The sequence below is a fragment of the Mirounga angustirostris genome, unplaced genomic scaffold (assembly GCF_029215605.1).
Source record: "Mirounga angustirostris isolate CCGP_5_RB_7025 unplaced genomic scaffold, mMirAng1.0.hap1 SCAF_1, whole genome shotgun sequence".
Taxonomy (NCBI): domain Eukaryota; kingdom Metazoa; phylum Chordata; class Mammalia; order Carnivora; family Phocidae; genus Mirounga; species Mirounga angustirostris.
This window is the reverse complement of record NW_026991709.1, coordinates 161714604-161729040: the sequence shown is the minus strand read 5'-3', so window position 1 is coordinate 161729040 and position 14437 is coordinate 161714604. Positions and strand designations below refer to the sequence as shown.

The window sequence follows — 14437 nt, the reverse complement described above, 5'->3', positions numbered from 1 at the left end:
GGGATGATGAAAATGTTCTGGAATTAGTGGTGTTGGTTGTTTAACACTGCAAATGTATCAAATACGTATCTTTTTTTTTTTTTTTTTAAGTAGGCTCCATGCCCAGTGTGGGGCTTGAACTCACAACCCTGAGATCAAGAGTCACATGCTCTACCAACTGAACCAGCCAGGTGCCCCAAAACTATATACTTTTAAAGGGTGAATTTTATGGTAAGTGAAACAGATCTCAGTTTTATAAAGCACATCACAATTGATTAATTGTTGGGGGTAGTTATGAAAAGCTTTTTTCTTTCACAGCATTAATTTAACCAACCAAAAAGATTACATTATAAAGACAACAGAATACAATATTCTCATAGTGATATTCAGTTTAAAAAATGTTTTATGTAAATTAGGTCTGAGCTAAGATATAGGCAGGAAAGCCAAATCCTGCAAAATACATCTCCCAGTATCCATGTACACATATTTGCTAGCTCTGTTTATTTGTCATTATGAAGAAGAGACTGGCCAGTCACTTTATCAGAGCACATTCATTAAATCCTTCTTTAGTAATGAACATTTAGAATTTTTTTTGAATCTATTATTACCCTGCAAGTTAATTCTACCAATTTCAGATATATGGAATTCTTAACTGATAGAATAATATGCTAACTTTCTGATTTAGATACTCACTTTACCTGTAAGACATTTTAAAGCAATCAACATTATATGAGTACCACAGGCTATGGAATCAGATAGACCCGGGCTCTGAAATATGTACTGTCATCCTGAGCAAGTGACTTAAACTCTCTAAACTTCAATTTCCTCAAATTTAACATGGACATATTATGACTACTTTATGAGACTGATGTGAGGGTTACTGAATATGTTAAGTATTAATTCCATTCAATACATAGTAACTATCAATACTACCACAAGCTTCTTGAAAATTTTTCTAGAACCTGAGTTATAAACTGTGTATAAATATTGTTGTTACATGTGATAAAAGTGTAATAGTGAAGCTCTCCTTGGACAGAAAATTCTTTTTTTTTCTAACTATAAAAAAATATAAGGGGTACTGGGATGGCTCAGTAGGTTAAGCATCCAACTTGTGATTTCAACTCAAGTCATGATCTCAGGGTCATGGGACTGGGCCCCGCATCAGGCTCCATGCTTGGTGGGGAATCTGCTTGAGATTCTCTCCCTCCGTCCCTCCCCCAACTCATGCTTGTGCTCTCTTTCAAATAAATAAACCTTAAAAAAAAAAAAAATTCAACCCTACCTCACATCATATACAAAAATTAGAAAACATAGGTGTAGAGTTTCTTAACCTTGGATTAGGCAATAATTTCTTACTATCACACTTACAATAAACAAAAGAAAAATACACAAAATGGACTTTGTCAAAATTAAAAACTTTTGTGCTTCAAAGGACACTATATAGAAAGTGAAAAGTAACCCACAGAATAGGAGAAAATATTTGCAAATCACATATCTTAAGGGATTTGTATCAAGAACATATAAAGAACCCTTATAATCAATAAGAATACCAAGAAACCATTTAGAAATGGGCAAATGGAGTCAAACAAACATTTCTCCAAAGAAAATATTCAAATGACCAATAAGCCCATGAAAATTGTTCAATATCATTAGTCATTAGGGAAATGCAAATCAAAACCACATTAAGATACCACTTCCCACCCCTTAGGATGGTTATAATAAAAAACAAAGATAACAAGAGTTGGCAAGGATGTGTAGAAACTGGAATTCTCATACACTGCTGGGGAGAATACAGAATGGTATGGACACTTTGGAAATAAGTATCAGTTCTGCAAATGGTTAAACATAAGAGTTGCCATACTATTTAGCAATTCTACTCCTAGGTATATACACCAGAGAATTAAAAACATCTGTCTACACAAAAATTTGTACATAAATGTTCATAGCAGCATTATTCGTAATAGTAAAAAAATGCAAACAACCCAATGTCCCTCAAGTGATAAATAAAATGTGGTATATACATATAATTAACATTATCCAGCCATAAAAAGGAATGAAATGGGACACCTGGGTGGCTCAGTTGGTTAAGTGTCTGCCTTTGGCTCAGGTCATGATCCCAGGGTCGTGGGATCGAGTCCCGCATTGGGCTCCTTGCTCACTGGGGAGCCTGCTTCTCCCTCTGCCTGCTACTCCCCCTGCTTGTGCTCTCTCACTACCCAGCCCACAAATAAAATCTTAAAAAAAAAAAAAAAAAAAGGAATGAAGTACTGACTCAAGCTATATTGTGGATGAACCTTGAAAACATGCTGAGAGGCCAGACATAAAAAGGCCACAGATTGTCTGATTTCATTTATATGAAATGTCCAGAAGAGGCAAGTTAAAAAAAAACAAAAAAACAAAACACCCCAAACAACCCAGAAAGTAAACAGTGGTTGCCTATGGCTGGGGAATAAGGAAACTGGGGGTAGGTGGGTGACACCCAAAGGGTGTAAGAGTTTCTTTTTTGTGATAATGAAAAACGTTCCGCAACTAGATAGTGGTGATGGCTACACAACCTTATGAATATAATAAAAGCCACAGAATTATATACTTTAGGTAACTGTATGATATGTGAATTATATCTTAATAGAGCTCTTAAAATTTTTTTAAATGAATGAAATCAACAAATAGAAAATTATTTAAGGAGTCAGGATAAAGGTCACCTTTAGGGAAGAGGGTACGGGCAGTAATTGGAAGGAGGAAGGAAATTCTATTCTGCCATTTTTTTTTTTAATAATCTCTATGCCCAACGTGGGGCTTGAACTCATGAGCCAGCCAGGTACTGCTCTATTCTGCTCTTAACCTGAGTAGTGTTTACATGGACATGTCCTCTGTGTGATAATTCACTGTGTCACACACTTAGGAACTGTGAACTTATGTACATTACAATAAAGTTTATTTAAAAGAGTAACAGTATTAAGAAGTATTTCATAGGGTCTCAAAGAAGCTTTCTATGTCAGTAAGCCGAAAAAGACTGTCGTCCATGCTTCACTTGAACCTGCTTTGCATTAACCCTCTGCTACCCTAGAGCTTGCTGCATGCTGGGTGTGCAGAGCAATCAAAAGTGGTTCTGCCTTAGAGCATCTGTTGGGGAAGACAGACGGCTGTAGTGGAAGCAGCACAGATTGGGTGCTAAGACTGCTTTTTGCCAGCTTCTGTGTGAGCTACAGTTTAAATTCTCTAGACTCTGGTTCCCTCACCTGTTCAAGGATATGCTTGCAAATTTTATGATTCCTTTTGTATGAGAAGCCCAAGTGCCTCTACAAATTTGCCTGAGAGGGGTATAGGTCATGTTGGCAATGGGCTCCCAATAGCTCAGTAACAAATTTAGATTACATGAACAACCCAAAATATCCCTTGAATTTAGCAGAGGAATGCTTAACTCTGGAGGTGACAGGTTAGTGGGAAAATATTTAGGATCTCCCCCCACCCCCACCCCGTGACCTTTAGAGAGAAGGTGTGTTCTAAGTGGCACCAGGGGCACCAGATATGATCTGGCTTGAAGGCAAAGTGATGCCACAATGGGACTGCTCGGAAATTCTTGCAGCTTATGAATTTAGAGCCTGGCATTATAAGTACACATTTAGGTGAGGAATCTACTTCTTTTCCAGAAGCATATTGCTGAATATCATTTAGCACAGTGATAAAAAGCCAATTTGGTAATAGGACATAAAAACATAGATGCAAATTAACTAGCGGGAGCATCTCCTTTCCATCCTCTCTTGCCTACCTTTTCAGTACCTGGTGTCAGTCTAGGCCTTAGCCTACTTTCTACTCCTTCAATCCGCTCAAGTTGCAAAGGACAGGATCATTAGTTCATACTGAGGTATAAAACGCCTGGCAACACCCAGATGCGCCTTATACCCTGGCCAGAACACTTACATTTTAATAGGAAAATGGCTAGTCCAAAGGACTCAAACCATAAGCAAGGAGGATGTGAAAGTATGTTTGGACATAGACCTTCCAGGGCATGGTCTCTGACTCACACTTAAAGGGTAAAATCAGCGGTTCTGCTTTGCATCTTTTCTAAAGTAAACCGTGTTAAGCGTCTGCCTTCAGCTCAGGTCATGATTCCAGGGTCCTAGGATCGAGCCCTGTGTCGGGCTTCCTGCTCAGCGGGAAGCCTGCTTCTCCCTCTCCCTGCCGCTCCCCCCTGCTTGTGCACGTGCTCACTCTGTCAAATAAATAAATAAAATCTTAAAGAAAAAAAGTTAACCATGCTCGCCCGACACACAAATGTTTACTGTCTAAAGAGTTTAATAAAAGCCCTGCTCCTCAGGCCAGCCTTTCCTGATTCCTCAAGTTGATATACAGGTCCTGTTCTGGGTGCTCGGAGTTCCTATATCTTAGCAGCTGCTCCTCCACAAGGCACCTACTGTAACTGCTTGGTTATGTCTACCTCAGAGGGCAGTATAAAACATTTCCTATTTCTCCTTTTATTCCCAAGGCCAGGTTCATTTTAGGGCCACAATGATTGCTTGGTAAATAAACATTTATTAATTTCAGGAATGAGTAAGAAGTCTGTTCTACAGTCCTTGATCCTGGGACTCTACTTACACCTTTTCTTCTCTTATTCTACTCTCATGCTTGTCTGCTAATCAGACACCCTGCAGGTACTGCACAACACCTGCTTTGACAGTTTATTACATAAACCCAAGGAGTACGGGCTTTCACTGACATACCTGCGTTTATGAGGCTGCTAGGAAAGTTCATACATTTACACCCTGGAGTAAGAACCTTCTCTATTCCATCATAAGATGACATTGCTTTGGCAGTTTTATAAGGAAAAAATTCTTAGGAAAAATTTCTGTGGTTTACATGCTAAAAGATGGACATCTAGGTTGAAGAGAAAGCCCACAGCATTGAGCTAAGGAGCAAATATTCAGAGTTTCTAAATCTATAATTTATTCTGAGTTTTGGCTGCAACATTCCCATGGGTTATTAATAGGGCAACCAAGTTCACACCCTGTGGGGAAAAAAGATCATGCAGACCTAATATGTTACAAATCTCAACCACGAACTTCCGACTTCTAAACATTCCCAGTGAAATAATGAACAATGTAAATACCTAAGTAGGGTAAAGGGTTTCAGCCATGGGATACCTTCAGTCTGAACTGAAATGCTCCACATCCTCCTTTTATTCTTATTTCAAAGGACCATTAAGTAATAAGTGTAGTGAAGGGTCAATGGGCAGAGTTAATCTCTCTTTGTTCTGCAACTTGCAGCATAGAGAGAAGAAGCCACAGGAGGCTGCCAGTCTTGAAAGTGCTCATCCCTTCCCTCATACAAAGGATTAGGACCTTACAGTGCCACGGTGTTGTGTTCCTAAAAAATAAATTCTCCTGATGACTGGTAAGTTAGGCTCTTCTTTATACTGCAGTCAATGAAGGATTCAAACCTGAACATTACAAGTCAGCCTCATTTATATCAGAACTGACTATGCAGTTTTTAAATTTGCCAGTTGATAATATGTTTAAAAAGATAAAATCACAGCCCTATATTTCTTGGCACAAAAAGATCCATACAGTCAACAATCATTAGCCACATTATGTAAAAACAATGAGGTGTTTACGAGCAACTCCTTGTTCATAAGCAGGTAAAACTCTTGAAAACAACAAACAAGTAAGCGGCTTTTGCCCCACCTGAACTTACCCAAATACAAGTTCCTATGAAGACATAATTTGCTAGGTGCTAAGCATAGCAACACACACTAAATCGAATTCCTTCAAAATACATAATAGGTGTCTAAATCCACTGCTATTTTACCAACTGCTCTAAAAACAAGTATCTATGAAATACACTGCATTACAAGGAGGCTTCCCCCAGAAACAGAATGAGAACAAAATTGCAGTCTTGTTTTTTTAGGACACTTATACTTACCATGCCAATGGCTCCCTGCAGCTTTATTTACATTTTTCCTCAGCAACCTCCCAGGCCAGAGAGCCCAACCCGAAGGGCCAAGGGATGGTTGGGGGAAACCCAGGCATTTGCTTTCAAACTGTCAGTACAGATTCCATTCACCAAAACCAGACAGAGCTGTTTAAAGATGCCCTCTCTATGACCCTGCTTGCTGAAGGTCAAGTACACTATCACTCCCTGTAACCATGGAAGCAAAATTGACATGTTCCTGCCGTTTCCCCAGCTGCTGAAGCAGTTTGTCTAATAATATGATTAATTGCTTCTAAGGAAGATGTACTTTGCTTTACAAAGTTCTCCCTTCACCTAGATTGTTGCTTTTGCTAAATGCACCATCCTCCCCCCATCCTCACCGGCTTCCCGTTAAAGACCACCCTTCCTGAACCAAGAGCTCCTGAGCATATTACCATGGAATCCAACCAACTCAAAACAGTTTTAAAACTAAAGAGTGGAGGGAAGATTTGGAGAATTCAGAGACACCGTGTTCTGCATATAGCATTTTGAACTTCACAGTACATCAAGACAACATTTTTTGAAGATACAGGGTCTTTGCAAGTTACTATTCTATTCAAAGGCAAGGCAACGTAACAATCTACATTACATACAAAACAACCATGAGAATAACAGCACTGGGCTCATTTAACAAATATTTTACTACACCCACCCAACATGTGCCAGGCATGTGAATTCAGGTTAGAGTTCTTGCCTCTGCAGCCTCCCATTCTGGCAGGAAGGTGAGCACATGTAGTCCTTGCAAATGAGGGCATAGTAACTGGCTGCTCAATGGCTTCAAGTCTCAGTCTCAGCCCTCCCCCAAGGCCACAGCCGAAAGGGAGCTCCTGAGATCACATTTGAGGTGGGGCTGTAACTAATACTCAGAGCACCTGTGTCTAAGCCAAACTGTAGCCTTCTGTTTGACATGGGACTCACTACCTGTTTTAATACCTACAGTTTGGCTGAGAGACAGGTGAGCCCCTTGACTGGTAAAGAATGGATATATTTAACCTAAAGGTCAGAAGCAACTGAAATGTCTCAAACTAGGATATGAGTTATGCTATACTCCCTTGATACAATACTATGTAGCTATGAAAAATGTTGATCGTGCAGGCTATGTTGCAACCTGTGGAAAGGATATTTACATTTATTCTGTGAAATAACATTCTGTGAAATCACACTGCTAAATTGTGTGCATGCTGTGATTACAACTGAATGACATGCATGTGAAAAAAAGACCAAAAAATACATTTATTCAATAAATTTTTATTTTTATTTTTTAAGATTTTATTTATTTATTTGACAGAGACAGACACAGTGAGAGAGGGAACACAAGCAGTGGGAGTGAGAGAGGGAGAAGCAGTTTTCCCACGGAGCAGGGAGCCTGAAGCGGGGTTCGATCCCAGGACCCTGGGATCATGACCTGAGCCGAAGGCAGACGCTTAATGACTGAGCCACCCAGGCGCCCCTCAATAAATTTTTTAAAAGATTTATTTATTTGAGAGCGCTCGCATGCACATGATGGGGAGGGGCAGAGGGGGAGAGAGAGAATCCCAAGCAGACTCCCTGCTGAGCCTGGAGCCCGACCCAGGGCTCGATCTCATGACCCGATCTCATGACCCCGAGATATGACCTGAGACAAAATTCAGTCAGATGCTTAACTAACTGAGCCACCCAAGTGCCCAATAAAGAAATCTTAGTATTGAGTGCTTACTGTGTTCTACGCACTGGAAAGTGTTTTAAATACTGGGAAGACAACAGCAAATGAAACAAAGTTCCTGCCTTTCTGCACTTTACATTCTATTGTGACAAAGATGTATATATGTTTGTCAGATAATGATAAGCACTTTGGAGAAAAGTAACAGTAACAAGGATAAAGAGTGACAGAGGTAGAATGGTTATACAAGGAAGGGATAAAGTAGTAAAATGATAGAGATGTGTAAAATTGTAGAAATATGGCTTCCTTCTCTCCTTTTCAAATTTTCCAGAATGTTTTACCACTTTTATAATCAATTAAAAAAAACCTATTTCCAAAAAAAATTACCTTTTAAAACTAGCAAATATTGTTAGAATTTGGTATTATGAACGATCTTATTTTTCACCCCGTCTGAAATACTGAGTGTTCTCCGTACTTTTCTTCATTTTAAAAAGAAAAACTCCTTTTCTATCCATTCAAGAAAACCTTTTTTTCATAAGATGATATATAAAATTTTACTGTGAGAAAGAATTCTCCTTGCCTACTGAAGAGATTTTAAAACTAGGCTGTATTTCTGCAATCACAAATCAAAATAAACGGAATCATCCTGGTAGGCAGCTAGTTACAGGGGAAACTCATTTCACTTAGAAGGCTAGCTCCTGTCTTGGTGGCTTTGGACAAGTCCCTTAATTGTTCTAAGCCTTTGTTTACTCATTTGTAAAATTGACATTGATACCTCTTACTTCACAGGACAATGGGAGGATTAAAATGAGGCAATAAAGTACAATGCATTATATAAACACAGAGCATTCCTATTATAATTTTGGAGGAAATCAAATGCGTAGAGCTAAACCTATCACTCTGAGTAAGATGTTAATCTCCTCCTATAGCAGATGGTCATTGTTTGTTTACAGACAAAATGGTTTCATTTCTGGGGCGCCTGGGTGGCTCAATCGTTGAGCGTCTGCCTTCCGCTCAGGTCGTGATCCCGGGGTCCTGGGATCAAGCCCCGCATCAGGCTCCCTGCTCGGCAGGAAGCCTGCTTCTCCCTCTCCCTCTCCCCCTGCTTGTGTTCCTTCGCTCGCTCTGTCAAATAAATAAATAAAATCTTAAAAAAAAAAAAATGGTTTCATTTCTAATCCCCCATTACCTATGACCAATAAAAGGATACAATCTCCAAAGTCTTGTTTCAAGTATCAGACACTAGGGGCGCCTGGGTGGCTCAGTCGTTAAGCGTCTGCCTTCGGCTCAGGTCATGATCCCAGGGTCCTGGGATGGAGCCCCGCATCGGGCTCCCTGCTCCGCGGGAGGCCTGCTTCTCCCTCTCCCACTCCCCCTGCTTGTATTCCCTCTCTCGCTGTCTGTAAAATAAATAAAATCTTAAAAAAATAAAGCTACACACCTCAAATGCAGTGAGATTTTAAGAAAGGAGATGTTTTCTAAGATAGAACATTACTATTCTGCCCCAAGACATACATATCACAGGAAATTATTTTGGTACAATACTTCCACATAAGGTACATCATATTTACAAGGACAGCATACTTCTTCATTTTCTCCTGTTTGACAACTCCACTTGTCAACTCTTTTTCTCTTACCATACTACAAGTAAGTCTAGTCTTATTCATTATAACACTGATTTTATTCTAAGTCCACGGTGTGTATTTCATTCACAAAATAGCTTCATCTTCTTACTACTCTTAAGTCCTAACTTATTTAAATATGTGGAACTATATGAATTCTCTAATACACCTTCTATGATAGCTGTGACTGAGCATTTACATGAAATACATATTACTTTATAATAAATTGCTTCTTTTACTTCTCTTGAAAATAGTTATTGTACTATACTGATTTTTTTGAAGTTATTTCTATATGAATGGGTATATTTAATATGAATATCACTTTGGTATAGTAAAAGGGTCACTAAGAAATACTGCAATAGGGACGCCTGGGTGGCTCAGTCGTTGGGTGTCTTGCCTTCGGCTCGGGTCGTGATCCCAGGGTCCTGGGATCGAGCCCCGCATCGGGCTCCCCACTCCGCGGGAGGCCTGCTTCTCCCTCTCACACTCCCCTGCTTGTGTTCCCTCTCTCACTGTGTCTATCTCTGTCAAATGAATAAATAAAATCTTAAAAAAAAAAAAGAAATACTGCAAGAAAAAGGGGGTACTGCATCTGAAGGAACTGAAAACCCCAAAAACCCCCAAAAGGAAGGGTCACAAAGTATGTACTCAATGAGTGCTTGCTGAATCAACAACTGAGCTTATCAGTGGCCCAGCTACTTCCTGTATACAGGTTATGTGATTGCTGACAAAAACAAAAACACATCTTAGAAGATAACATTCTGCCCAGAAAGATTGTGATTCAGTGATTCTACTCCTAGTCTAGAGAAATACACCCACATGTGAGCTCAAGGAGACATCATACACAAAGATGTTTGTTGCAGCACTATTTATGTCTGAGAAAATTTGGAAACAACTCAAAAATGTGCTTCTACAGTAGAGTGGCTAAATAAGCAGAGCTCTAATTTATGTAATACTTATGATAGCAAAAAGAATGACATAGATTTGAGCAACGGGACTCTTGTACACTGCTGGTAGGAATATAAAATGGTATACTAATTAATCACTATATCTGAGACAAAGTAAAAAAAGCAACTTGCAGAACATCTTATCTAGTGTGATTCCATTTATGTTAAATTTAAAAACCTATATACAGTTGACCCTTGAAAAACATGGGTTTGAACTGTGTGAGTATACTTACATGTGAATTTTTTTTCCAATAAATGCAGTGTGGTACTGTAAACATATTTTCTTTTCCGTATGATTGTCTTTCTTTTTTTTTCCCTTTTTTCCCCCCAAATAAGTCTCAGTTTTTTTTTTTTAAAGATTTTATTTATTTATTTGACAGAGAGAATGAGAGAGAGAGCACATGAGAGGGGGGAGGGTCAGAGGGAGAAGCAGACTCCCTGCCGAGCAGGGAGCCTGATGCGGGACTCATCCAGGGACTCCAGGATCATGACCTGAGCCGAAGGCAGTCGCTTAACCAACTGAGCCACCCAGGAGCCCTAAGTCTCAGTTTTAATAAGATCCTCTACACACACATTTGCTACTGACAATTTAAACAGCATAGCACATAAAAAAAATTTTATTACAATTTTTGAAAACCAGAAAATCTAGCATATGCACCCTGCCCTAATTATGCTCTAACCAAACCACCCAAAGTTTTCTGTGTATTCCTTCTGCACAAGTTACTTGGCTTCCAATTTGATGTTAGGTTTTCTCTTAATCATTTCAGGCTTCTCAAACACACAGGCAACATTCAAAACCTGTTAGTGCTTCCTTAGGTCAATAAAAAAGTGGAAGTATACTGAAGCCATTCAAATGCAAACTACAGGATTCCTCACAAATTACTGGTATCCCCAGGTAGAAACGATACAAAAAAGACAGCTTGTATCATAGATTATCAAAATATTGTACAGTTTGTCCTAACATAGAGCAGCTTTCCCAAGCTGCTGCATAATGATCCTAAAATTACTAGCGAGAAGCAGCAGCACAAGAATAAAGTCTAGGTTTCCATCGGCTGCATGTCATAATTGTTCTCCATGCTGGTATTCTCAGAAAGATCTTTATGATACAGGTAATAATGACAGCTACATACATCTAAATCTTTCCACTCTTGATTCACCCTCAATTTCCTTCTGAAGCATGCATGGATCGCTGGTTGGGGTAGCACTGGTACTGAATCAATAGCATCTTCCTTTCCATCCTTTCTTTCCAAGCAGTTAGCAAAGTCCTTACTCCACCTCTTGTCCTGCTGCTGAGGATGCGGTCAAAGAGCCCCTGTGGTTTCTTCTCTGTCCTGCTGTTGGGGTGGATATTCTGGTAGAGGGGAAGGAGTTTGACACTAGGGTCGAGAGTCAATTTACTAAAGTTCTTTATTAACACTTTGGAGATAGTTTGAGAGGCAGCTGAGCCTTCCTGGGAATTCTCTTCACTGGGCATCTGAGATGATCCCGGGGCCCAAGTTGGGTAAAGCTGCTTTGTCAAATCCATTGAAAGTCTCTCTCTCTCTTTTTTTTTTTTTTTAAGATTTATTTACTAGAGAGAGAAAAAGCAAGAGCAGGGGGAGGATCAGAGCGAGAGAAACTGAAGCAGACTCCCCACTGAGCATGGAGCCCAACATGGGTGTTCCCAAGACCCTGAGATCACAACTGAGCAGAAAATAAAAGTTGGACGCTCAACTGGCTGAGCCACCCAGGCACCCCTTCCTTACGATTTTCTTTTTTAAAGATTTTATTTATTTATTTGAGAGATGGAGAGAGTGAGAGCACATGTGCAGGGGGGGACGGGCAGAGGGAGAAGCAGACTCCCCACTGAGCAGGGAGCCTGGTCTGGGGCTTGATCCAGGAACTCTGGGATCATGGCCTGAGCTGAAGGCAGACGCTTAACCAACTGAGCCACCCAGGCATCCCTCCTTATGATTTTCTTAATAGCATTTTCTTTTCTCTAAATTACTTTCTTGTAAGAATATGATATATAATACATACAACATACAAAATATGTATGAATCAACTTTTATGTTATTTATAAGGCTTCCAGTCAACAGTAGGCTATTAGTAGTTTTTGGGGAGTCAAAAATTATACATGGACTTTCAGTTGTGTGGAGGTTGGCGCGGCACCCATAAGCCCCCATGTTGTTTAAGGGTCAAATGTATTTCTGTAGCTACATACACATGAACATAAATACTTAGGAAAAAAACCTGGAAGGTAACACACCAAGCTAAAACAAATTTCAAGAACTGCTATCATACAACCAGATTTTCTGACTATATTAAGTTAAAAAAAAATTATAGGGGTGCCTGGGTAGCTCAGGTCATGATCTCTACGTCCTGGGATCAAGCCCTGCTTCGGGCTGCCTGCTCAGCGGGGAGTCTGCTTCTCCCTCTCCCTCTGCCTCTCACCCCACTCATGCTTGCTTGCTCTCTCTCTCTCAAGTGAATAAAATCTTTTTTTTTTAAAGATTTTATTTATTTATTTGAGAGAGAGAATGAGATAGAGAGAGCATGAGAGGGGGGAGGGTCAGAGGGAGAAGCAGACTCCCCGCCGAGCAGGGAGCCCGATGCGGGACTTGATCCTGGGACTCCAGGATCATGACCTGAGCCGAAGGCAGTCGCTTAACCAACTGAGCCACCCAGGCGCCCAATAAATAAAATCTTTTAAAAAAAATTACAAAAGGTAATTATAAAAGCAAAACCTGGAACTATAAAATTGCTAGAGAAAACACAGGAGAAAATCTTTGTGATCTTGAGTTAGGTAAAGATTTTGATATGACATCAAAAGCATAATTCATAAAATAAAAAACTGATAAATTAGACTTCATCCAAATAAAAAAACTGTGTTCTTCAAAAGACACTGTTAAGAGAATGAAAAGATAAACCCACAAACTATAAGAAAATATTCAGAAACCATGTATCTGATAAAGGACATATACCCAGAATACATAAAGAACTCTCAAAATTTAATAACTCAAAAAAATTGGCAAAAGATTTCAACATATGAAAAATGATACATGGATGGCAAATACGTGCATGAAAGACACTCAACATTAGAGAAATGCAAAGCAAAACCACAATGAGGAGCCAGTAAACATCTGCCAGAATGCCTAACATTAACAAGACTGGCCATACCAAGTGTTGGCAAAGCTGTAGAGCAACTAGAACTCTTATATACAACTGGTAGGAATATAAAATTTTACAAACTACTTTGGAAATCAACTGGGCAGTTTCTTAAAAATTACCATATATGACCCAGCAAGTAGCTATCTATCTCCTAGCTATCTATCCAAGAGAAATGAAAGCATATGTTCTCATGAACATTTGTACAGAAATGTTCATAACATCTTTATCTGTAGTAGTCAAAAAAAGTAAACAGCTCAAATGTCTATTCATTTAGGATAAAAGCGTTTATTGGGGGGCCCCTGGGTGGCTCAGTCAGTTAAGTGTCCGCCTCCTGATTTTAGCTCAGGTCATGATCTCAGGGTTGTGAGATTGAGCCCCGAACCAGCCTTCACACTCAGTGGGGAGCCTGCTTGAGATTCTCTCCCTTGTCCTCTCCCTCTGTCCATCCCCCACTTGTGCACACATGCATGTGTACACACTCTCACAAATAAATTAATAAATCTTTAAAAAAAAGATGTTTATCCATTCAGGATAAAAAAACACCTTGCAGTATTTCCATACAATGGATACACCATAAAAAAATGCATGAACTACTGATACATATAAAACATGGATGAGTCTGAAAATAATTATGTGGAATGAAAGAAGTCAGACAGTAAGGGGTACATACTGTATAACTTCTTTCACAGAAAATTCTAGAGAGTGCAAATCAATCTAAAACAATAGGAAGATAATCATTGGCTGCCTGGAAGTGGATATGGCTAGAGGTCTATTCAGGCGATAGTAGATAGCTCAATGCTTATACAGAAAAGAAAGGCTGAGAAATCAATAAGCTAAGATCCATCCCAAGGATTTAGAAAAAGAATACCAAAATAAGTGCCAAAAAGCAGAAGGAAGAAAATAATAGAGACAATAATAATCAGAGATAAAATGATTCTCTCATGAAACCAATCAAGGAAAAAAGAGATTATTACATTACTACATTATTACATTATTACAAATACAATTACGAATGAAAAGGGGCTATAACTAGAGTTGCTTCAAATATTAAAATACAAAACAAAGTTATTTTGAACAATGGTATGCCAATAAACTTGAAAACTTAAAACAAATTCTTAGAAAAAGGTATAACT

The 14437-nt window shown here is 39.2% G+C and overlaps 2 protein-coding genes across 10 annotated transcripts in view; one reads left to right on the top strand and one right to left on the bottom strand.

Annotated features, from left to right (window-relative positions):
* The window catches only part of MRPS25 (mitochondrial ribosomal protein S25), a 65551-nt gene extending 65375 nt beyond the window's left edge, over positions 1 to 176 (top strand). The window contains exon 5 of the mRNA XM_054504567.2: positions 94 to 176. Within this exon, the coding sequence (XP_054360542.1) occupies positions 94 to 161 (68 nt within the window). The 3' untranslated portion in view covers positions 162 to 176. The remainder of the gene's footprint in view (positions 1 to 93) is intronic.
* Positions 1 to 14437, bottom strand: part of NR2C2 (nuclear receptor subfamily 2 group C member 2) — a 97502-nt gene that overhangs the window by 49891 nt on the left and 33174 nt on the right. The gene's annotated exons all lie outside the window — the stretch shown is intronic.